The following is a 27,270-nucleotide window of genomic DNA, read 5'->3' on the forward strand; positions in this document are numbered from 1 at the left end:
CCCTGGTCTGTCCCTAGATGGGAGACCAGATGATGCAGGAAGTGGTGTTGGAGGGCCAGTAGGAAGCACTCTTTTCTCTGGTCTAAAAAAATATCCCAATGCCCCAGGGCAGTGATTTGGGACAGGGTGCTGTATTTAGGATGGGATGTTAATTAAATGGGTATCCTGAATCTCTGTGGTCACTGAAGATCCCATGACACTTATTGTAAGAGTAGGGGTTAACACTGGTGTCCCGGCTAAATTCCCAATCTGTCCCTCAATCCATCATGGTCACCTAATCATCCCCATCTTCCAATTGACTCATTCATCCCCCTCCTCTCCCCTGTAACTATTCTCCAAGTTGTTGCTGTAAATGAGAATGTGTTCTCAGTCAATTTACATGGTAAAATAACAATAATTATCTGATTCAGAGGGCCTTGGTTAAATGTGGAAGACACATTTCGGTTGAATGCATTCACTTGTGCAACTGACTAAGTATCCCACATTTAGATGCTGTTTTAAAAAGTTGAAGTTGGAAGTTTACATACACTTAGGTTGGAGTCATTAAAACTCATTTTTCAACCAATTTCTTGTTAACAAACTATTGTTTTGGCAAGTCGGTTAGGACATCTACTGTGTGCATAACACAAGTCATTTTTCCAACAATTGTTTACAGACAGATTATTTCACTTATAATTCACTGTATCACAATTCCAGTGTGTCAGAAGTTTACATACACTAAGTTGACTGTGCCTTTAAACAGCTTGGAAAATTCCAGAAAATTATGTCATGGCTTTAGAAGCTTCTGATAGGCTAATTGACATAATTTGAGTCAATTGGAGGTGTACATGTGGATATATTTCAAGGCCTTGTAGACTTCCACAAGTCTGGTTCATCCTTGGGAGCAATTTCCAAACACCTGAAGGCACCACGTTCATCTATACAAACAATAGTACACAAGTATAAACACCATGGGACCCTTCAGGCATCATACTGCTCAGGAAGGAGACGCGTTCTGTCTCCTAGAGATGAACGTACTTTGGTGCGAAAAGTGCAAATCAATCCCAGAACAACAGCAAAGGACCTTGTGAAGATGCTGGAGGACACAAGCACAAAAGTATCTATATCCACAGTAAAACAAGTCCTATATCGACATAACCTGAAAGGCCGCTCAGCAAGGAAGAAGCCACTGCTCCAAAGCCAGACTACGGTTTGCAACTGCACATGGGGACAAAGATCATACTTTTTGGAGAAATGTCCTCTGGTCTGATGAAACAAAAATAGAACTGTTAGGCCATAATGACCATCGTTATGTTTGGAGGAAAAAGGGGGAGGCTTGCAAGCCAAAGAACACCATCCCAACCATGAAGCACGGAGATGGCAGCATCATTTTGTTGGGGTGCTTTGCTGCAGGAGGGACTGGTGCACTTCACAAAATAGATGGCATCATGAGGAGGGACAATTCTGTGGATATATTGAAGCAACATCTCAAGACATCAGTTAAAGCTTGGTTGCAAATGGGTTTTCCAAATGATCAATGACCACACGCATACTTCCAAAGTTGTGGCAAAATGGCTTAAGGTCAACAAAGTCAAGGTATTGGAGTGGCCATCACAAAGCCCTGAACTCAATCCAATAGAGAATTTGTGGGCAGAACTGAAAAAGTGTGTGCGAGCAAGGAGGCCTACAAACCTGACTCAGTTACACCAGCTCTGTCAGAAGGAATAGGCCAAAATTCACCCAACTTGGGAAGCTTGTGGAAGGCTACCCAAAACACTTGACCCAAGTTAAACAATTTAAAGGATATGCTACCAAATACTAATTGTGTGTATGTAAACTTCTGACCCACTGGGAATGTGAAGAAATAAATAAAAGCTGAAATAAATCATTCTCTCTATTATTATTCTGGCATTTCACATTCTTAACTGACCTAAAACAGGGAATTGTTACTTGGATTAAATGTCAGGAATTGTGAAAAACTGAGTTTAAATGTATTTAGCTCAGGTGTATGTAAACTTTCGACTTCAACTGTAGCTATTAAATAGAGTACACATAGTCAGACATGTCGTCCTAATACATCTTTAATAACGGGTTCTTCCTCTTCCTTTCAAGCCAATCAATTTAAGACAAATTGAACAGAAAGCCACAACAAGTGATTTGTAGTGGGGAACTGTCAGTGGGGATCCTTCAAGGCCTTCTGGGATTTCTAAAATAATTGTTGTATTTTTTTAAACAAATACATTTGTTTTAGTGGTATTTTATCTTTTCAATTATATTCTAATTATATTATTATTTTCAATGATATTCTGATTGAATATCTTCAGTTTGTGTTAAAAGGAAAGGGTTACAACTGAGAATAAATAATGTAATCCAATCAGGATGTTTCTTTAGTGTTCTCTTAGAAAAATATGCTATCTAAAACCTAAAAGGGTTCTTCAGCTGTCCCCATAGGAGAACCCTTTGAAGAACGCATTTTGGTTCCAGGTAGAACCCTTTAGGTAGAACCCTTTCCACAGAGGGTTCTACACGGATCCTGAAATGATTCTATCTGGAACCAAACAGGGTTTTCCTATGGGGACAGCCAAAAGAAGCCTTTTGGAAGCCTTTTTCTTAGAGTGTAGCTCCCCATTGGCTAAGCCCTCAGAAGGCATCTGCCAGTCAACAGTATTAAGCCTTTCAGTCAACAGTATTAAGCCTGTCGCATGCTTCCCTGTTGAAACAGTTTGTGCATATATTATGACAAAAAATGTGTGACGTTTTTGTTTGTTCAGCTGGTTGAGCACACGCATTTTTTTCTTGAGGCAAGTCGAAGTTTGGTACCCGAAGTCCATGCCCCTTCTTCGGTGATGAGGAACTATGGAAGGGATTCTTCAATTAAGTGTTTGTTGTCATTCAACAAGAAATACTGCAACAAACATCTTAGTTAGATGTAAAATTGGGCGACTAAGACCGCCTTTGCAAAAACATACAAATTAATTACAGATTTCTTGATATAGCTTAGATTAATTCTGATTATTTTGAGGAAGCGTACACTGGCTATGTTGTTGATACGGCGTCTCAAAAGGGACAAACAGTAATATTGCAGTTTTTTTCTCATTTTTCAAGTCAAGGTCTTTTAAGGGAGTATGCGAGGCTCAGATGTCCTCTTCGCCTAGCAAACCTATGTTTGCAGACACCTTAAGGGCAGAATTCTGGAGTGACAGTGGAATCAACCAATCACATTTTGATTCGTTTTTTTTTTAATTTTTTTTTTATTTCACCTTTATTTAACCAGGTAAGCTAGTTGAGAACAGGTTCTCATTGTAATGGGTTCTACCATTTTTACAAAAACGTATGGAAACTTCCACCTTCTCGAAGGCTGACAGGTCACTGTGCAATAGTGTGTAGCAGTTTTCCTACGGCTCTGCTATGTTTTGTTGTAGGCTAGTGTGCAGCAGCAGCAGGTGTTATCAAAGAGGACGTTGTTGCTAATTTCTTAACTTCTCCCTTTTCAAGATTAACTTTCAACAAGAAGTTTAGTTTTAAATTATCATAATTTGACGAGTGGAACTGTTTTCATTTTATTTTATTGCAGCTCGCTTGCTGCTGTTAGCTAGCTATCTCTGAAAAATAACGAATGAGTGAACAGGCTGCTTACTCTTTAACATCATGCTGTGTGTGACTTCTGTCTGTGTGTTTTACAAAAATTGTGCTCTCCTACACGGGAGTGCGCAGGTATAATGGTCGCTGTATTTTCAGCATCACAAGCCTGTCACACTCACAGCCTTTGATGTGTCACTGTTGTCGCTTTTGGTGATAGTGATGTCGTTGCGTGCTCTCGCCTCGCCCTCTTGTCAAAATGTGTGAGAGGAGATAGTCTGAGTGGAGAAACCTCAGACCTCCAATGCATATTGAGAGGAAGACAAGGAAAGAGGAGGCGTGGAATCAAGGCAATACAATTGAGATGCACCCCTAGTGTGTAGATAACACTGGACCAAAGTGATGGCAGTTTCTACGAATGGTCTCATTATTCTGTCAATGGCCTTATCTCTCCTTTATGCAGAATTTACATAATTACTCAGCTCTTAATCCAAGAGAGAGCAGCAACAGGGAGAGGAGGATTCAGTGTGGAAAAAGAGAGGGAGGGGGACAGACAACGATGAACGATCTTTATATTTATTCAAATTCATTGTGGACAGTTGGAGAGGGAGATAATAGCATCAAAGCAGGATAAAGAGAAGTAAAGACAGAGGGACAGGAGGACATGCACAAAGACAGGACTGAACATAAGAAAGAGAGAGCGAGATGGGCAGACAGAAAGAGAGCTGAAAGAGAGCGCGAGATGGGCAGACTGAAATAGAGATGAAAGAGAGAGCGAGATGGGCAGATGGAAAGAGAGATGAAAGAGAGAGCGAGATGGGCAGATTGAAAGAGAGATGAAAGAGAGAGCGAGATGGGCAGACGGAAAGAGAGGTGAAAGAGAGAGCGAGATGGGCAGATGGAAAGAGAGATGAAAGAGAGCGCGAGATGGGCAGATTGAAAGAGAGAGCGAGATGGGCAGACGGAAAGAGAGATGAAAGAGAGAGCGAGATGGGCAGATTGAAAGAGAGATGAAAGAGAGAGCGAGATGGGCAGATTGAACGAGAGATGAAAGAGAGAGCGAGATGGGCAGATTGAAAGAGAGATGAAAGAGAGAGCGAGATGGGCAGACGGAAAGAGAGATGAAAGAGAGAGCGAGATGGGCAGATGGAAAGAGAGATGAAAGAGAGAGCGAGATGGGCAGATTGAAAGAGAGAGCGAGATGGGCAGACGGAAAGAGAGATGAAAGAGAGAGCGAGATGAGCAGATTGAAAGAGAGATGAAAGAGAGAGCGAGATGGGCAGATTGAAAGAGAGATGAAAGAGAGAGCGAGATGGGCAGATTGAAAGAGAGAGCGAGATGGGCAGACGGAAAGAGAGATGAAAGAGAGAGCGAGATGGGCAGATTGAAAGAGAGATGAAAGAGAGAGCGAGATGGGCAGATTGAAAGAGAGAGCGAGATGGGCAGACGGAAAGAGAGATGAAAGAGAGAGCGAGATGGGCAGATTGAAAGAGAGATGAAAGAGAGAGCGAGATGGGCAGATTGAAAGAGAGAGCGAGATGGGCAGACGGAAAGAGAGATGAAAGAGAGAGCGAGATGGGCAGATGGAAAGAGAGATGAAAGAGAGAGCGAGATGGGCAGACGGAAAGAGAGATGAAAGAGAGAGCGAGATGGGCAGACAGAAAGAGAGGTGAAAGAGAGAGCGAGATGGACAGACAGAAAGAGAGATGAAAGAGAGAGCGAGATGGGCAGACAGAAATAGAGGTGAAAGAGAGAGCGAGATGGGCAGATGGAAAGAGAGAGCGAGATGGGCAGATTGAAAGAGAGATTGAAAGAGAGAGCGAGATGGGCAGATGGAAAGAGTGATGAAAGAGAGAGCGAGATGGGCAGACAGAAATAGAGGTGAAAGAGAGAGCGAGATGGGCAGATGGAAAGAGAGATGAAAGAGAGAGCGAGATGGGCAGATGGAAAGAGTGATGAAAGAGAGAGCGAGATGGGCAGACAGAAATAGAGGTGAAAGAGAGAGCGAGATGGGCAGATGGAAAGAGAGATGAAAGAGAGAGCGAGATGGGCAGACAGAAGGAGAGGTGAAAGAGAGAGCAAGATGGGCAGACAGAAAGAGAGGTGAAAGAGAGAGCGAGATGGGCAGACAGAAAGAGAGGTGAAAGAGAGCGAGATGGGCAGACAGAAAGAGAGATGAAAGAGAGAGCGAGATGGGCAGACAGAAGGAAAGGAAGGAAAGATAAATAGACAGATACACACACACGCAATCAGAGGGAGAGTGAGAGAGAGATAGAAAGAGAGGGAGAGAGAGATAGAGAGAGCTGGATAGATATAAAGATACTTATTTCAAGCCCAGGTTCTTACCAGTAAGAGTTCGATGGACCCCAGGATGTACATGGCTCCAGCAAACGTTGTTCCCAGGTAGAAACAAATGCCCACGGCGCCCCCAAACTCAGGCCCCAGAGAACGGGAGATCATGTAGTAGGAGCCTCCAGCTGCAGACAGCAAATAAATACACACACTCTTTCAATGACATATTGCACTTTTAAATTACAGTTTGTATACAAACTGCATCTCAAATTAACTGATTTGAAATTATGTGGATTTGGAATGATGTGTGTGAATTTCGTCTTTTACAGCATCACTGTATTTCATGTCATGTTAAATGTAAATGACCCAAATCCTGCTATTCTCCAATCAGAGCAGGGTCTCTGACTTTGGGAAATGAAAATGAGCGTTTCTTATTGGACATGTCCAGGCAGTCCCTCCCTATTTCAGTCCATTTTCTACATTTGGTGCCTAATGAACATGACCCAGATTTACACCACAAAATGGTGGCTACATTGTTACTCCACTGCCCAAGCAAGTAATTTCCTCTCACCTCTGATCTCAGCTAACCAAGGGGTGAGTAAAGCCAGGATGAGACGTGATTAACAGATACCATCTCTAATCATATAAACACAGCCATATAAGTTTCATGTGGGGTCCCAGGAGTCTGGACGTGACTAATATTATAGCGTTGCTAGGGCTGAAACGATGGATATGCATTTTTGAGCCAAAACCAGCTCTTTAGTAGAAGTAGTAGTCCCAATAGCAAGGCCGGATACCAACGCATGTTCACCCACCTGGAACAACACCATTGGTGGCAATGGCACTCATGGAGATTGCAGTCAGCATAGTCTAAAGAGAGAGGGAGAGAGAAGAGAGCAGAACAGTCAGCATAGTCTAAAGAGAGAGGGAGAGAGAAGAGAGCAGAACAGTCAGCATAGTCTAAAGAGAGAGGGAGAGAGAAGAGAGCAGAACAGTCAGCATAGTCTAAAGAGAGAGGGAGAGAGAAGAGAGCAGAACAGTCAGCATAGTCTAAAGAGAGAGGGAGAGAGAAGAGAGCAGAACAGTCAGCATAGTCTAAAGAGAGAGGGAGAGAGAAGAGAGCAGAACAGTCAGCATAGTCTAAAGAGAGAGGGAGAGAGAAGAGAGCAGAACAGTCAGCATAGTCTAAAGAGAGAGGGAGAGAGAAGAGAGCAGAACAGTCAGCATAGTCTAAAGAGAGAGGGAGAGAGAAGAGAGCAGAACAGTCAGCATAGTCTAAAGAGAGAGGGAGAGAGAAGAGAGCAGAACAGTCAGCATAGTCTAAAGAGAGAGGGAGAGAGAAGAGAGCAGAGAGGAGAAATGGGATGTTAGGATTGTATTACGTTCAATCTGTTATTCACTAATGACAGGATATTTCACAGGCATTGCAGGCGAAACACAAATGAGGAAAAAATGACCATGTCTGGAGGACCATATTATTTTTGGTTCGTACTGAAGGACACCAATGATCAGTAATGAGTAGAGACGTGACGAGAGGCAGCGTTAGGTCATGGAACAATAGAGACGGACTGTAGACAGGCATTTCTAAAGAACCCATACTACAGCAGCAAGGTAAAGGGAATAGAACTAGAAGAGGAGAACTCTGTCTGTGTGTGGGTGGTTGGGTGTGTGGGTGTGTGGGTGTGTGTGTGTGTGTGTTGGTGTGTGGGTGGGTGGGTGTGTTGGGTGTGTGTGTGTGTGTGTGGGTGGGTGGGCGGGTGAGTGTGTGTGTGTGTGTGTGTGTGTGTGTATGACAGAGGAAGAGTGTGTGTGTGTATGACAGGGGAAAAGTGTGTGTGTGTGTGTGTGATAAAGCAAGAGTTGTATGTGTGTGTGTGTGTGTGTGTGTGTGTGTGTGTGTGTGTGTGTGTGTGTGTGTGTGTGTGTGTGTGTGTGTGTGTGTGTGACAAGGGAAGAGTGTGTGTGTGTGTGTGTGTGTGTGTGTGTGTGTATGACAGGGGAAGAGTGTGTGTGTGTTTGTGTGAGTAATACATGTGTAAGAGAGAGTGACAGAGGGAAAACTAAAGAGACGTGTGGGATTAAAATAAATCAAGTCATTAATGTGTGTGTGTGTTTGAGAAACAAATGATGCCTTAACAGTAACAGTATTTCATTCCTGTGGTTCCTTAATGTCGAGAGAGAGAGAGAGAGAGAGAGAGAGAGAGAGAGAGAGAGAGAGAGAGAGAGAGAGAGAGAGAGAGAGAGAGAGAGAGAGAGAGAGAGAGAGAGAGAGAGAGAGAGAGAGAGAGAGAGAGAGAGAGAGAGAGAGAGAGAGAGAGAGAGAGAGAGAGAGAGAGAGAGAGAGAGAGAGAGAGAGAGAGAGAGAGAGAGAGAGAGAGAGAGAGTAATAACTAGCAGCCGTCTTCCTGTGAGAGGAAGGGGGGTGTGGGCGATGGTTAATGTCACCTGTGGACACTGCCGTCTGTCTGGATAAACAACAATCTGCACAACCTTGCTGTATTCCTAATCGGGTCACAATGAAGTAAGGCTCCCTCTCTCTGAGGAGAGCAGAGAAGACAGTAATTGTTTAAGTGTTTTATCTGATGTATCTGGGCAAGCTGGAACATTTTAGGAGGTAGTTTGAGGCTAAGGGAGTCACTCAATACAGCTGTGTGGGAACGTTATAAAGAGAGGCAGATAGAGCACTTACTGACTGTCACCTGGGAGGGACTCAATACTCTTTATATAACACTGTATCATTATGACAGTTGATAGGATGATATGAGTCAGCGGAGACAATGTCGTTAGCAAGTATATTATTGAAGAGGATGGGTATTTTTTTTTATTTTTTAACTTTTTTATTTCACCTTTATTTAACCAGGTAGGCCAGTTGAGAACAAGTTCTAATTTACAACTGCGACCTGGTCAAGATAAAGCAAAGCAGTTCGACACAAACAACAACACAGAGTTACACACGGAATAAACAAACATACAGTCAATAATACAGTAGAACAAAAGAAAACAAAAAGTCTATATACAGTGAGTGCAAATGAGGTAAGATAAGGGAATTAAGGCAATAAATAGGCCATGGTGGCGAAGTAATTACATATATAGCAATTAAACACTGGAATTGTAGATGTGCAGAAGATGAATGTGCAAGTAGAGATACTGGGGTGCAAAGGAGCAAGATAAATAAATACAGTATGGGGATGAGGTAGATAGATATTATGAATCACCAGAGAGATGGTTCAATATGCAGCTTTTAGTAAGAGACCATCTCATATGAAGAAACATAAATTCACTCTACTTTAGCCTCTTGTAGTCGACAAGACTTTGATGCTACCACAAGCAGACATAACAAATACCATCAGCAGACATAACACATACCATCAACAGACACATACCATCAGCAGACATAACAAATACCATCAACAGACACATACCATCAGCAGACATAACAAATACCATCAGCAGACATAACACATACCATCAACAGACACATACCATCAGCAGACATAACAAATACCATCAACAGACACATACCATCAGCAGACATAACAAATACCATCAGCAGACATAACAAATACCATCAGCAGACATAACACATACCATCAGCAGACATAACACATACCATCAGCAGACATAACAAATACCATCAGCAGACATAACACATACCATCAGCAGACATAACAAATACCATCAGCAGACATAACAAATACCATCAGCAGACATAACACATACCATCAGCAGACATAACACATACCATCAACAGACACATACCATCAGCAGACATAACAAATACCATCAGCAGACATAACAAATACCATCAGCAGACATAACACATACCATCAGCAGACATAACAAATACCATCAACAGACATATACCATCAGCAGACATAACAAATACCATCAGCAGACACAACACATACCATCAGCAGACATAACAAATACCATCAGCAGACATAACACATACCATCAGCAGACATAACAAATACCATCAGCAGACATAACAAATACCATCAACAGACATATACCATCAGCAGACATAACAAATACCATCAACAGACATATACCATCAGCAGACATAACAAATACCATCAGCAGACACAACACATACCATCAGCAGACATAACAAATACCATCAGCAGACATAACACATACCATCAGCAGACATAACAAATACCATCAGCAGACATAACAAATACCATCAACAGACATATACCATCAGCAGACATAACAAATACCATCAACAGACATATACCATCAGCAGACACAACACATACCATCAGCAGACATAACAAATACCATCAGCAGACACAACACATACCATCAGCAGACATAACACATACCATCAGCAGACATAACAAATACCATCAGCAGACACAACACATACCATCAGCAGACATAACAAATACCATCAGCAGACATAACAAATACCATCAACAGACATATACCATCAGCAGACATAACAAATACCATCAACAGACATATACCATCAGCAGACACAACACATACCATCAGCAGACATAACAAATACCATCAGCAGACACAACACATACCATCAGCAGACATAACACATACCATCAGCAGACATAACAAATACCATCAGCAGACACAACACATACCATCAGCAGACATAACAAATACCATCAGCAGACATAACAAATACCATCAACAGACATATACCATCAGCAGACATAACAAATACCATCAGCAGACATAACACATACCATCAGCAGACATAACACATACCATCAGCAGACATAACAAATACCATCAGCAGACATAACAAATACCATCAGCAGACATAACAAATACCATTGGCAGACAACAAATACCATCAGAAGACATAACACATACCATCAGAAGACATAACAAACCAGGTGGGATTGCAAAGAACACCCTAACAAACATCAACATAATTGTAGAGTAAAAAACATTGCAACATATACCAACCAATTTACTAACTATTTGCTCTTATGCATGTCAGTGCAATGGTCTATTCATTTGTCACTCAATTATTATTGGCTGCTATGGCTTAAGGAAGTGTCATATTTCATATTCATGACTGTATTTAGAAGATGTGTCTTGGTGGGTTGAAATGAAGAGTTACTAATGCAAATCAAACATGAACACAGCATCAGGATGAGATGAGGGCTTTAATCCCGTCTGTCTTAGTGACGGAGGTTGCCTAATCTCTCGTCTGAGGCTGATGTAGATCAGGATAAAAAATGATTGTGTGGATAAAACTTGAGTTGAATCTCTTGGTTTGCAATGGCTTCCTATTTGGTTCCGTGGTCAACAAAGACATTATTTACTGAGAGAACAGAGTGACAACAACAAAGACTTCTAGATTCCAAATACCATATTTTGATTGGCCCATGGTGCGACAGAGATGCTGACAAGTGCAGCAGCCTGATGGCTGAGCTCCTCTACGCTGTGTAATCGTCCTCTCTTCAGTTGTGGCAAAAACACTTTCCCAGAGGGTCACAATACCAAGTGACATCAACGATGTCATGATTCAGCAGCAGCTACTGATCTCTGCCCACTGGGACAGCTAACAGGGATCTCTACCCACTGGGACAGCTATCAAGAATCACTACCCAATGATCTCTACCCACTGGGACAGCTAACAGGAATCACTACCCACTGATCTCTACCCACTGGGACAGCTAACAGGAATCACTACCCACTTATCTCTACTCACTGAGACAGCTAACAGGAATCTCTACCCACTGGGACAGCTAACAGGGATCTCTACCCACTGGGACAGCTAACAGGGGTCTCTACCCACTGGGACAGCTAACAGGGATCTCTACCCACTGATCTCTACCCACTGGGACAACCAACAGGGATCTCTACCCACTGGGACAGCCAACAGAGATCTCTACCCACTGGGGATCTCTACCCAGAGATCCAAAGGAGAATTTGGCCACAGACTTCAGGACTGAATTCATGCTTTGTTTATAAGAGGATAGCAAAGTGTAATACCAGAGCACTTGGGATCTCTTAAGTGGATAGGGTTTTCCTATTCAAGGATGGATGGGGATAACACATGGTTGGAGCAATGACATTCATGTTATAGGCCTTCAGACCGTAGTTCAGTAACGTTAGCTCAGAAACCAAAGCCTTCCCAGAGAGCTGGTATTAGAAACGCAAAGAGCTAGAGTAGGATTCCTAGTTACTTGGTGAGAGTCTGATCTGACTAGGGGGGCGAGGGGGGGGCTGTATATTTTCAAGTCCACTAGAAGTACGGTGGTAGCTACACACTGCCATATTAGAAACATGGTGCTGCAAAGCATCTATTATCGATCTGCTTAAAGAGAAGTCATACATGGGTTTCATGATCACTCACATAAGCTATGGTTTTTAATGTGAGAAAACACAACATTAAAAAACACGTGTAGAGCATGGTACTTAATGTGAGTGTACTGGCATGTAGTTTCACGATCCGACAAGGGGCTCTATTGCCACAGGTACAGAACGTTTTTATGTTCCAGTTTCAGGAGCTTCAGCTAATATCCTTTCCAGAGGGCTTGTCGTATTGAGTGATCTTCAGACTGCCCAGGCATCCCGAGACGCCACCGTACCAACATGTCCCCTGGCCTACAAACGAGCCACTAAAAACGCTGATTACATGGCCATACCATCTGCTGAGTCCGGATGAGACACAACACAATGCCACTCGGCAGGGAGCTTAACCATGGGACGAGCTGGGAATTCTCCCCAAAGCGGTACATGGAGAGGCCGGGAAAAAAAATCACAAATCCGCATGTCCCTAACAAGCTAAGCCGTCGATTCCACAGTGTTTCCGACAATATGAGTCTAAGGGATTGGGGGCCGAGGGCGTTTTTGTGCCTTTGAGCCTGTCTCTTTGATGACCACCAGCACTAGCCTCAAAAGGGACAACATTATCTAGATTACCTTCAGACGACATAGAGTGGAGTTACGATTCTAGTGTCCAAATGAAACTAAAACTGTCTGCCTTTGAATGCACTTGCTGAAGTCGTGCTAAAATTAGTTTAACAGGAAGTGGTTTGAACCTGCCCTAAGAGAGTGACTATAGCCATCATTACATAAATGCACTAGACTTTTCAATGCCACAGAAGGGCAAGTTCATTCACTGTATTGTAGAGTATACATCAGTCTGCTGGAGCAGGCTCTCCACTGACAGCATTAGCAGAACTTATTAGCAAACTCGCGCTGAACTCCGGTTCGACCCCTAGCCCCTACATAGGTAACCCCGTAGAACTGAGAGTTCAATAGAAATCTATGCATTATAAACAATTGCTTAATCATGTCTTCTGACTGGCTTTGTGTTTACATTTTTGCCATGGAAAAAACACTGCGATACACTGGAAAACACTGTCTTGGTCCTGAGGGACAAAGAGAGAGACTGAGAGAGACTGAGAGAGAAAGAGAGAGACTGAGAGGGACAGAGAGGGACAGAGAGAGACTGAGAGGGACAGAGAGAGACTGAGAGAGACTGAGAGAGACTGAGAGAGACTGAGAGAGACAGAGAGAGACTGAGAGAGACTGAGAGAGATGAGAGCAAGGAAAGGGAAAAGAGGGAGTCATTTAGGGAGAAGCAGAGCAATGAGGGCAAAAGAGAGACTGACTAACATATTTAGCAGGAGAGAGCAAGAAATGAAAGAGAGATAGACGCTCTTAGCATTTAAACGAAGCAGGACAGAGGGCAGAATAATGGGGGATGCAAGACCCTGAAGTAATGAATAGTGGACGCAAGACCTGGAAGTAATGAATAGTGGACGCTGATCTTGGAGGTAATGAATAGTGGACGCAGGACCTGGAAGTAATGAATAGTGGACGCTGATCTTGGAAGTAATGAATAATGGACGCAGGACCTGGAAGTAATGAATAGTGGAGACAGGACCCTGAAGTAATGAATAGTGGAGACAGGACCCTGAAGTAATGAATAGTGGACACAGGACCCTGAAGTAATGAATAGTGGACACAGGACCCTGAAGTAATGAATAGTGGACACAGGATTCAGAAGTAATGAATAGTGGAGACAGGACCCTGAAGTAATGAATAGTGGAGACAGGACCCTGAAGTAATGAATAGTGGAGACAGGACCTTGAAGTAATGAATAGTGGAGACAGGACCCTGAAGTAATGAATAGTGGAGACAGGATCCTGAAGTAATGAATAGTGGACGCAGGACCTGGAAGTAATGAATAGTGGACGCAGGACCTGGAAGTTATGAATAGTGGACGCAGGACCTGGAAGTAATGAATAGTGGAGACAGGACCTGGAAGTAATGAATAGTGGAGACAGGACCTGGAAGTAATGAATAGTGGACGCAGGACCCTGAAGTAATGAATAGTGGAGACAGGACCCTGAAGTAATGAATAGTGGAGACAGGACCCTGAAGTAATGAATAGTGGAGACAGGACCCTGAAGTAATGAATAGTGGAGACAGGACCCTGAAGTAATGAATAGTGGAGACAGGACCCTGAAGTAATGAATAGTGGAGACAGGACCCTGAAGTAATGAATAGTGGACGCAGGACCTGGAAGTAATGAATAGTGGAGACAGGACCCTGAAGTAATGAATAGTGGAGACAGGACCCTGAAGTAATGAATAGTGGAGACAGGACCCTGAAGTAATGAATAGTGGAGACAGGACCCTGAAGTAATGAATAGTGGAGACAGGACCCTGAAGTAATGAATAGTGGACGCAGGACCTGGAAGTAATGAATAGTGGAGACAGGACCCTGAAGTAATGAATAGTGGAGACAGGACCCTGAAGTAATGAATAGTGGAGACAGGACCCTGAAGTAATGAATAGTGGAGACAGGACCCTGAAGTAATGAATAGTGGAGACAGGACCCTGAAGTAATGAATAGTGGAGACAGGACCCTGAAGTAATGAATGGTGGAGACAGGACCCTGAAGTAATGAATAGTGGAGACAGGACCCTGAAGTAATGAATAGTGGAGACAGGACCCTGAAGTAATGAATAGTGGACATGGAAGTAATGAATAGTGGACACAGGACCCTGAAGTAATGAATAGTGGACACAGGATTCAGAAGTAATGCATAGTGGACACAGGATTCAGAAGTAATGAATAGTGGAGACAGGACCCTGAAGTAATGAATAGTGGAGACAGGACCCTGAAGTAATGAATAGTGGAGACAGGACCCTGAAGTAATGAATAGTGGACACAGGACCCTGAAGTAATGAATAGTGGACACAGGATTCAGAAGTAATGAATAGTGGAGACAGGACCCTGAAGTAATGAATAGTGGAGACAGGACCCTGAAGTAATGAATAGTGGAGACAGGACCCTGAAGTAATGAATAGTGGAGACAGGACCCTGAAGTAATGAATAGTGGAGACAGGACCCTGAAGCAATGAATAGTGGAGACAGGACCCTGAAGTAATGAATAGTGGAGACAGGACCTGGAAGTTATGAATAGTGGACGCAGGACCTGGAAGTAATGAATAGTGGACGCAGGACCTGGAAGTAATGAATAGTGGAGACAGGACCTGGAAGTAATGAATAGTGGAGACAGGACCTGGAAGTAATGAATAGTGGACGCAGGACCCTGAAGTAATGAATAGTGGAGACAGGACCCTGAAGTAATGAATAGTGGAGACAGGACCCTGAAGTAATGAATAGTGGAGACAGGACCTGAAGTAATGAATAGTGGAGACAGGACCCTGAAGTAATGAATAGTGGAGACAGGACCCTGAAGTAATGAATAGTGGAGACAGGACCCTGAAGTAATGAATAGTGGAGACAGGACCCTGAAGTAATGAATAGTGGAGACAGGACCCTGAAGTAATGAATAGTGGAGACAGGACCCTGAAGTAATGAATAGTGGAGACAGGACCCTGAAGTAATGAATGGTGGAGACAGGACCCTGAAGTAATGAATAGTGGAGACAGGACCCTGAAGTAATGAATAGTGGAGACAGGACCCTGAAGTAATGAATAGTGGACATGGAAGTAATGAATAGTGGACACAGGACCCTGAAGTAATGAATAGTGGACACAGGATTCAGAAGTAATGCATAGTGGACACAGGATTCAGAAGTAATGAATAGTGGAGACAGGACCCTGAAGTAATGAATAGTGGAGACAGGACCCTGAAGTAATGAATAGTGGAGACAGGACCCTGAAGTAATGAATAGTGGACACAGGACCCTGAAGTAATGAATAGTGGACACAGGATTCAGAAGTAATGAATAGTGGAGACAGGACCCTGAAGTAATGAATAGTGGAGACAGGACCCTGAAGTAATGAATAGTGGAGACAGGACCCTGAAGTAATGAATAGTGGAGACAGGACCCTGAAGTAATGAATAGTGGAGACAGGACCCTGAAGCAATGAATAGTGGAGACAGGACCCTGAAGTAATGAATAGTGGAGACAGGACCTGGAAGTTATGAATAGTGGACGCAGGACCTGGAAGTAATGAATAGTGGACGCAGGACCTGGAAGTAATGAATAGTGGAGACAGGACCTGGAAGTAATGAATAGTGGAGACAGGACCTGGAAGTAATGAATAGTGGACGCAGGACCCTGAAGTAATGAATAGTGGAGACAGGACCCTGAAGTAATGAATAGTGGAGACAGGACCCTGAAGTAATGAATAGTGGAGACAGGACCTGAAGTAATGAATAGTGGAGACAGGACCCTGAAGTAATGAATAGTGGACGCAGGACCTGGAAGTAATGAATAGTGGAGACAGGACCCTGAAGTAATGAATAGTGGAGACAGGACCCTGAAGTAATGAATAGTGGAGACAGGACCCTGAAGTAATGAATAGTGGAGACAGGACCCTGAAGTAATGAATAGTGGAGACAGGACCCTGAAGTAATGAATAGTGGACGCAGGACCTGGAAGTAATGAATAGTGGAGACAGGACCCTGAAGTAATGAATAGTGGAGACAGGACCCTGAAGTAATGAATAGTGGACACAGGACCCTGAAGTAATGAATAGTGGAGACAGGACCCTGAAGTAATGAATAGTGGAGACAGGGCCCTGAAGTAATGAATAGTGGAGACAGGACCCTGAAGTAATGAATAGTGGAGACAGGACCCTGAAGTAATGAATAGTGGACACAGGACCCTGAAGTAATGAATAGTGGACATGGAAGTAATGAATAGTGGACACAGGACCCTGAAGTAATGAATAGTGGACATGGAAGTAATGAATAGTGGACACAGGACCCTGAAGTAATGAATAGTGGACACAGGACCCTGAAGTAATGAATAGTGGACACAGGATTCAGAAGTAATGGATAGTGGACACAGGATTCAGAAGTAATGAATAGTGGAGACAGGACCCTGAAGTAATGAATAGTGGAGACAGGACCCTGAAGTAATGAATAGTGGAGACAGGACCCTGAAGTAATGAATAGTGGAGACAGGACCCTGAAGTAATGAATGGTGGAGACAGGACCCTGAAGTAATGAATAGTGGAGACAGGACCCTGAAGTAATGAATAGTGGACACAGGACCCTGAAGTAATGAATAGTGGACGCAGGACCTGGAAGTAATGAATAGTGGAGACAGGACCCTGAAGTAATGAATAGTGGAGACAGGACCCTGAAGTAATGAATAGTGGACACAGGACCCTGAAGTAATGAATCGTGGAGACAGGACCCTGAAGTAATGAATAGTGGAGACAGGACCCTGAAGTAATGAATAGTGGAGACAGGACCCTGAAGTAATGAATAGTGGAGACAGGACCCTGAAGTAATGAATAGTGGAGACAGGACCCTGAAGTAATGAATAGTGGAGACAGGACCCTGAAGTAATGAATAGTGGAGACAGGACCCTGAAGTAATGAATAATGGAGACAGGACCCTGAAGTAATGAATAGTGGAGACAGGACCCTGAAGTAATGAATAGTGGAGACAGGACCCTGAAGTAATGAATGGTGGAGACAGGACCCTGAAGTAATGAATAGTGGACATGGAAGTAATGAATAGTGGACACAGGACCCTGAAGTAATGAATAGTGGACACAGGATTCAGAAGTAATGAATAGTGGAGACAGGACCCTGAAGTAATGAATAGTGGACGCAGGACCTGGAAGTAATGAATAGTGGAGACAGGACCCTGAAGTAATGAATAGTGGAGACAGGACCCTGAAGTAATGAATAGTGGAGACAGGACCCTGAAGTAATGAATAGTGGAGACAGGACCCTGAAGTAATGAATAGTGGAGACAGGACCCTGAAGTAATGAATAGTGGAGACAGGACCCTGAAGTAATGAATGGTGGAGACAGGACCCTGAAGTAATGAATAGTGGAGACAGGACCCTGAAGTAATGAATAGTGGAGACAGGACCCTGAAGTAATGAATAGTGGACATGGAAGTAATGAATAGTGGACACAGGACCCTGAAGTAATGAATAGTGGACACAGGATTCAGAAGTAATGGATAGTGGACACAGGATTCAGAAGTAATGAATAGTGGAGACAGGACCCTGAAGTAATGAATAGTGGAGACAGCACCCTGAAGTAATGAATAGTGGAGACAGGACCCTGAAGTAATGAATAGTGGACACAGGACCCTGAAGTAATGAATAGTGGACACAGGATTCAGAAGTAATGAATAGTGGAGACAGGACCCTGAAGTAATGAATAGTGGAGACAGGACCCTGAAGTAATGAATAGTGGAGACAGGACCCTGAAGTAATGAATAGTGGAGACAGGACCCTGAAGTAATGAATAGTGGAGACAGGACCCTGAAGCAATGAATAGTGGAGACAGGACCCTGAAGTAATGAATAGTGGAGACAGGACCTGGAAGTTATGAATAGTGGACGCAGGACCTGGAAGTAATGAATAGTGGACGCAGGACCTGGAAGTAATGAATAGTGGAGACAGGACCTGGAAGTAATGAATAGTGGAGACAGGACCTGGAAGTAATGAATAGTGGACGCAGGACCCTGAAGTAATGAATAGTGGAGACAGGACCCTGAAGTAATGAATAGTGGAGACAGGACCCTGAAGTAATGAATAGTGGACGCAGGACCCTGAAGTAATGAATAGTGGAGACAGGACCCTGAAGTAATGAATAGTGGAGACAGGACCCTGAAGTAATGAATAGTGGTCACAGGACCCTGAAGTAATGAATAGTGGAGACAGGACCCTGAAGTAATGAATAGTGGAGACAGGACCCTGAAGTAATGAATAGTGGAGACAGGACCCTGAAGTAATGAATAGTGGAGACAGGACCCTGAAGTAATGAATAGTGGAGACAGAACCCTGAAGTAATGAATAGTGGACACAGGACCCTGAAGTAATGAATAGTGGACATGGAAGTAATGAATAGTGGACACAGGACCCTGAAGTAATGAATAGTGGACATGGAAGTAATGAATAGTTGACACAGGACCCTGAAGTAATGAATAGTGGACACAGGACCCTGAAGTAATGAATAGTGGACACAGGATTCAGAAGTAATGGATAGTGGACACAGGATTCAGAAGTAATGAATAGTGGAGACAGGACCCTGAAGTAATGAATAGTGGAGACAGAACCCTGAAGTAATGAATAGTGGAGACAGGACCCTGAAGTAATGAATAGTGGACACAGGACCCTGAAGTAATGAATAGTGGACACAGGATTCAGAAGTAATGAATAGTGGAGACAGGACCCTGAAGTAATGAATAGTGGACACAGGACCCTGAAGTAATGAATAGTGGACACAGGATTCAGAAGTAATTGATAGTGGACACAGGATTCAGAAGTAATGAATAGTGGAGACAGGACCCTGAAGTAATGAATAGTGGAGACAGGACCCTGAAGTAATGAATAGTGGAGACAGGACCCTGAAGTAATGAATAGTGGACACAGGACCCTGAAGTAATGAATAGTGGACACAGGATTCAGAAGTAATGAATAGTGGAGACAGGACCCTGAAGTAATGAATAGTGGAGACAGGACCCTGAAGTAATGAATAGTGGAGACAGGACCCTGAAGTAATGAATAGTGGAGACAGGACCCTGAAGTAATGAATAGTGGAGACAGGACCCTGAAGCAATGAATAGTGGAGACAGGACCCTGAAGTAATGAATAGTGGAGACAGGACCTGGAAGTTATGAATAGTGGACGCAGGACCTGGAAGTAATGAATAGTGGACGCAGGACCTGGAAGTAATGAATAGTGGAGACAGGACCTGGAAGTAATGAATAGTGGAGACAGGACCTGGAAGTAATGAATAGTGGACGCAGGACCCTGAAGTAATGAATAGTGGAGACAGGACCCTGAAGTAATGAATAGTGGAGACAGGACCCTGAAGTAATGAATAGTGGAGACAGGACCTGAAGTAATGAATAGTGGAGACAGGACCCTGAAGTAATGAATAGTGGACGCAGGACCTGGAAGTAATGAATAGTGGAGACAGGACCCTGAAGTAATGAATAGTGGAGACAGGACCCTGAAGTAATGAATAGTGGAGACAGGACCCTGAAGTAATGAATAGTGGAGACAGGACCCTGAAGTAATGAATAGTGGAGACAGGACCCTGAAGTAATGAATAGTGGACGCAGGACCTGGAAGTAATGAATAGTGGAGACAGGACCCTGAAGTAATGAATAGTGGAGACAGGACCCTGAAGTAATGAATAGTGGACACAGGACCCTGAAGTAATGAATAGTGGAGACAGGACCCTGAAGTAATGAATAGTGGAGACAGGGCCCTGAAGTAATGAATAGTGGAGACAGGACCCTGAAGTAATGAATAGTGGAGACAGGACCCTGAAGTAATGAATAGTGGACACAGGACCCTGAAGTAATGAATAGTGGACATGGAAGTAATGAATAGTGGACACAGGACCCTGAAGTAATGAATAGTGGACATGGAAGTAATGAATAGTGGACACAGGACCCTGAAGTAATGAATAGTGGACACAGGACCCTGAAGTAATGAATAGTGGACACAGGATTCAGAAGTAATGGATAGTGGACACAGGATTCAGAAGTAATGAATAGTGGAGACAGGACCCTGAAGTAATGAATAGTGGAGACAGGACCCTGAAGTAATGAATAGTGGAGACAGGACCCTGAAGTAATGAATAGTGGAGACAGGACCCTGAAGTAATGAATGGTGGAGACAGGACCCTGAAGTAATGAATAGTGGAGACAGGACCCTGAAGTAATGAATAGTGGACACAGGACCCTGAAGTAATGAATAGTGGACGCAGGACCTGGAAGTAATGAATAGTGGAGACAGGACCCTGAAGTAATGAATAGTGGAGACAGGACCCTGAAGTAATGAATAGTGGACACAGGACCCTGAAGTAATGAATGGTGGAGACAGGACCCTGAAGTAATGAATAGTGGAGACAGGACCCTGAAGTAATGAATAGTGGAGACAGGACCCTGAAGTAATGAATAGTGGAGACAGGACCCTGAAGTAATGAATAGTGGAGACAGGACCCTGAAGTAATGAATAGTGGAGACAGGACCCTGAAGTAATGAATAATGGAGACAGGACCCTGAAGTAATGAATAGTGGAGACAGGACCCTGAAGTAATGAATAGTGGAGACAGGACCCTGAAGTAATGAATGGTGGAGACAGGACCTGGAAGTAATGAATAGTGGACATGGAAGTAATGAATAGTGGACACAGGACCCTGAAGTAATGAATAGTGGACACAGGATTCAGAAGTAATGAATAGTGGAGACAGGACCCTGAAGTAATGAATAGTGGACGCAGGACCTGGAAGTAATGAATAGTGGAGACAGGACCCTGAAGTAATGAATAGTGGAGACAGGACCCTGAAGTAATGAATAGTGGAGACAGGACCCTGAAGTAATGAATAGTGGAGACAGGACCCTGAAGTAATGAATAGTGGACACAGGACCCTGAAGTAATGAATAGTGGAGACAGGACCCTGAAGTAATGAATAGTGGAGACAGGACCCTGAAGTAATGAATAGTGGAGACAGAACCCTGAAGTAATGAATAGTGGACACAGGACCCTGAAGTAATGAATAGTGGACATGGAAGTAATGAATAGTGGACACAGGACCCTGAAGTAATGAATAGTGGACATGGAAGTAATGAATAGTTGACACAGGACCCTGAAGTAATGAATAGTGGACACAGGACCCTGAAGTAATGAATAGTGGACACAGGATTCAGAAGTAATGGATAGTGGACACAGGATTCAGAAGTAATGAATAGTGGAGACAGGACCCTGAAGTAATGAATAGTGGAGACAGAACCCTGAAGTAATGAATAGTGGAGACAGGACCCTGAAGTAATGAATAGTGGAGACAGGACCCTGAAGTAATGAATAGTGGAGACAGGACCCTGAAGTAATGAATAGTGGACACAGGACCCTGAAGTAATGAATAGTGGAGACAGGACCCTGAAGTAATGAATAGTGGAGACAGGACCCTGAAGTAATGAATAGTGGAGACAGGACCCTGAAGTAATGAATAGTGGAGACAGGACCCTGAAGTAATGAATAGTGGACACAGGACCCTGAAGTAATGAATAGTGGACATGGAAGTAATGAATAGTGGACACAGGACCCTGAAGTAATGAATAGTGGACACAGGACCCTGAAGTAATGAATAGTGGACACAGGACTCAGAAGTAATGGATAGTGGACACAGGATTCAGAAGTAATGAATAGTGGAGACAGGACCCTGAAGTAATGAATAGTGGAGATTGGACCCTGAAGTAATGAATAGTGGAGACAGGACCCTGAAGTAATGAATAGTGGAGACAGGACCCTGAAGTAATGAATAGTGGAGACAGGACCCTGAAGTAATGAATAGTGGACACAGGACCCTGAAGTAATGAATAGTGGACACAGGACCCTGAAGTAATGAATAGTGGAGACAGGACCCTGAAGTAATGAATAGTGGACACAGGACCCTGAAGTAATTAATAGTGGACACAGGACCCTGAAGTAATGAATAGTGGACACAGGACCCTGAAGTAATGAATAGTGGACACAGGACCCTGAAGTAATGAATAATGGACACAGGACCCTGAAGTAATGAATAGTGGACACAGGACCTGGAAGTTATGAATAGTGGACGCATGACCCGGAAGTTATGAATAGGGCAAACAAACAACAAACTTTCCATCCAGACAGCTAAAGCTAATTTTAGCGACATGCTTTATTAGTGGTCAGAATAGACAGCGGTAGAATACCACGTTGATAACGCTCGGATGCTCCTTCCATCATATGGGTTAATGGGACATTGCTCCAGAGACGCTTAACATAGAAATAATTCCCAGAACGAATGATGGCAAAACGGCCCATTTGACGTGTAGTCTAAATATTCCATACGTTTGAGTATAATCATATAACTGTTCCACAGCCTTGTGATGACTGAGTGGCTGAGAAGTAGAACGCTGTCAACAACATTCATGTTAACAACAACATACACTGTAAACAACATGCATGTTAACAACAACATACACTGTAAACAACATGCATGTTAACAACAACAGATTTGTATGTGTGCGTGTGTATGTTTGTATGTGTGCGTGTGCATGTTTGAATGTGTGTGTGTGTGCATGTTTGTGTGTGTGTGTGTGTGTGTGTGTGTGTGTGTGTGTGTGTGTGTGTGTGTGTGTGTGTGTGTGTGTGTGTGTAAGCAAGTTAGCCACGGTAAGGATTTGAGGGGGTTGATTTATAAATATCTCTCCCAGAGAAAAATCTAGGCTAAGCGAACACACATAGATGCATGCCGAATCACAAACGAGCAACGATATATGAACACAACCCCACTAACACTAACAAATACACAACCTCACCAACAGTAAGAAATACACAACCCCACTAACAAACACACAACCCCACTAACAGTAACAAATACACAACCCCACTAACAAACACACAACCCCACTAACAAACACACAACCCCACTAACAGTAACAAATACACAACCCCACTAACAGTAACAAACACACAACCCCACTAACAAATACACAACCCCACTAACAAACACACAACCCCACTAACAAATACACAACCCCACTAACAAACACACAACCCCACTAACAAACACACAACCCAACTAACAAATACACAACCCCACTAACAAATACACAACCCCACTACCAAATACACAACCCCACTAACAGTAGTAAACACACAACCCCACTAACAAATACACAACCCCACTAACAAACACACAACCCCACTAACAGTAGTAAATACACAACCCCACTAACAAACACACAACCCCACTAACAAATACACAACCCCACTAACAAACACACAACCCAACTAACAAATACACAACCCCACTAACAAATACACAACCCCACTACCAAATACACAACCCCACTAACAATCACACAACCCCACTAACAAATACACCACCCCACTAATAGTAGTAAACACACAACCCCACTAACAAACACACAACCCCACTAACAAACACACAACCCCACTAACAATCACACAACCCCACTAACAAATACACAACCCCACTAACAGTAGTAAACACACAACCCCAACTGCAAACACACTATGACATCTGAGACCACACACATGCACAGATATACAAGATACACACAGGACATGGACAGACGAACACTCACATACATTTTTAAGCAGTTGCGGACATAATATATGAGTCATCTCAATAAATGCTAAACTGTATAATATTTGGTTGCTTTAAAACGAGCCATCGATACAATTTGAAATAAAACCCACAGAGAACATTGGCGCTGACATGTTTGAGTCAGTATAGGGTCTGCTGGAATATGTAAGTGCACTACCAGTCAGAACACAATGACAGGCAGGCATTGAGAACACTGGGGGAAAAAACATTGAGATGTATTCTGACAAACGCATGTCCAGCAGTCAAACTCAATCATATTGTAGCAGCCACTCTGCTCAGTGACACCTACTTTTTCAGTACTAAGAGCTTTGGGTCTTTTGGTGTAGGACAAAAAATGTTTGTGTTGACAATAGAGACTAAAAAACATTGTCACTTGTTTTTTTTATTTTTATTTTTTAACTGTTCACGTCTTGAACATCTGGTTTGTTATTGTAAATGATGAGTTAAGGTTAAATGTACAGTACCAGTCAAAAGTTTGGACACACCTACTCATTCATGGGGTTTTCTTTATTTTCACAATTTTCTACATTGTAGAATAATAGTGAAGACATCAAAACTATGAAAAAATCGAAACTATGAAAAAACACATATGGAATCATGTAGTAACCAAAACAAATCAAAATATATTTTCTATTTGAGATTCTTCAAAGTAGCCACCCTTTGCCTTGATGACAGCTTTGCACATTCTTGGCATTCTCTCAACCAGCTTCACGAGGTAGTCACCTGGAATGCATTTAAATTAACAGGTGTGCCTTGTTAAAAGTACATTTGTGGATTTTCTTTCATTCTTAATGCGTTTGAGCCAATCAGTTGTGTTGTGACAAGGTAGGGGTGGTATACAGAAGATAGCCCAGTTGGTAAAAGACCAAGTCCATATTATGGCAAGAACAACTCATATAAGTAAAGAGAAATGACAGTCCATCATTAATTTAAGACATGAAGGTCAGTCAATACGGAACATTTCAAGAACTTTTAAAAGTTTCTTCAAGTGCCGACACAAAAACCATCAAGTGCTATGATGAAATTGGCTGTCATGAGGACCGCCACAGGAAAGGAAGACCCAGAGTTACCTCTGCTGAAGAGGATAAGTTCAATAGTTCATTAGTAAACTCCACCTCAGATTACAGCCCAAATAAATGCTCCACAGAGTTCAGACACATCTCAGCATCAACTGTTTAGAGGAGACTGTAAATCAGGCATTCATGGTCAAATTCCTGCAAAGAAACCACTACTAAAAGGCACCAATAAGAAGAAGAGACTTGCTTGGGCCAAGAAACACGAGCAACGGACAATAGACCGGTGGAAATCTGTCCTTTGGTCTGATGAGTCCAAATTTGAGATTTTTGGTTCCAACCTCCGTGTTTTTTTTGAGACGCAGTGTCGGTGAATGGTGATCTCCACATGTGTGGTTCCCACCGTGAAGCATGGAGGAGGAGGTGTGATGGTGTGGGAGTGCTTTTCTGGTGACACTGTCTGTGATTTATTTAGAATTCAAAGCACATTTCACCAGCAATGCTACCACAACATTCTGAAGCGATGCACCATCACATCTGGTTTGCGCTATGACTATAATTTGTTTTTTCAACAGGACAATGATCCAACACACCTTTCACAAATTAACTTTTAACAAGGCACACCTGTTAATTGAAATGCATTCATGAAGCTGGTTGAGAGAATGCCAAGAGTGTGCAAAGCGGTCATCAAGGTAATGGGTGGCTACTTTGAAGAATCTCAAATATAAAATACATTTTGATTTGTTTAACACTTATTTGGATACTACATGATTCCATATATGTTATTTCATAGTTTTGATGTCTTCCCTATTATTCTAAATCTGTAGAAAATAGTAAAAATAAAGAAAAACCCTTGAATGGTGGGTAAGCGTCCAAACTTTCGACTGGTTCTGAATATATATTTTGTATTACTGTATACAGGTAGACAGGGGTGGTTTCATTGGGACAACAATCCAACTTGGGATGGGGGAGGTTTTAGCAGATGGAATAGTGGATAACAATTTGAGGTTTACTGAATAGCAGTGCAAATACCATGGTACAGCTATATGGACACTCAATCATTATGGTACTTTTTAATGGAAAGTTGACAAACATATATTATGATAAATAGAATTGAAACTTGAATCTCGTTATGGTAAATGGTGAAATAAATATAGCCAGTTATAATTGTAATGGCTTAGCAGGTGAGAAAAAAACAATCAGTATTTACCTGACTAAAAGAGAAGGAATATAATATATATTGTTAACAGGAAACTCATTCAATAATTTTAGATGAAGTTCCAAGTGATTTTCATTTTGTAAATCTGTTCCCATGTATTCCCATGCATAATATAGAGACGTGATCATATACAAATAATAATAATTCATAATCATTGATTGCATATACACTACAGTGTAGACATTGTTAATGTTGTGAATGACGATTGTACCCGTAAAACACCAGTCTCAATGTCAACAGTGAAGAGGCGACTCTTGGATGCTGGCCTTCTAGGCAGAGTTGCAAAAAAAAGCCATATCTCAGCCTGGCCAATAAAAATAAAATATTAAGATGGGCAAAATAACACAGACACTGGACAGGGGAACTCTGCCTAGAAGGCCAGCATCCTGGAGTCACCTCTTCACTGTTGACGTTGAGACTGGTGTTTTGCAGGTACTATTTAATGAAGCTGCCAGTTGAGGACTTGTCTGTTTCTCAAACTAGACACTCTATTGTACTTGTCCTCTTGCTCAGTTGGGGCCTCCCACTCCTCTTTCTATTCTGGTTAGAGACAGTTTCCACTGGTCTGTGAATGGAGTAGTACACAGCGTTGTACGAGATCTTCAGTTTCTTGGCAATCTCTCGCATGGAAT

At 42.8% G+C, this 27,270-nt stretch overlaps 1 protein-coding gene across 2 annotated transcripts in view; it reads right to left on the reverse strand.

Moving 5' to 3' along the window:
* LOC110529040 (solute carrier family 12 member 5-like) overlaps nt 1–27,270 on the reverse strand; it is a 266,968-nt gene that overhangs the window by 39,027 nt on the left and 200,671 nt on the right. For both annotated transcript variants that reach the window (XM_036984164.1, XM_036984165.1), the window contains exons 5-6: nt 6,666–6,720; nt 5,905–6,035 (exon numbers count right to left, since the gene is read on the reverse strand). In XM_036984164.1, coding sequence (XP_036840059.1) covers nt 5,905–6,035; nt 6,666–6,720 — 186 coding nt within the window. The remainder of the gene's footprint in view (nt 1–5,904; nt 6,036–6,665; nt 6,721–27,270) is intronic.

This window comes from Oncorhynchus mykiss, chromosome 7 (genome assembly GCF_013265735.2).
Source record: "Oncorhynchus mykiss isolate Arlee chromosome 7, USDA_OmykA_1.1, whole genome shotgun sequence".
Classification (NCBI taxonomy): Eukaryota; Metazoa; Chordata; class Actinopteri; order Salmoniformes; family Salmonidae; genus Oncorhynchus; species Oncorhynchus mykiss.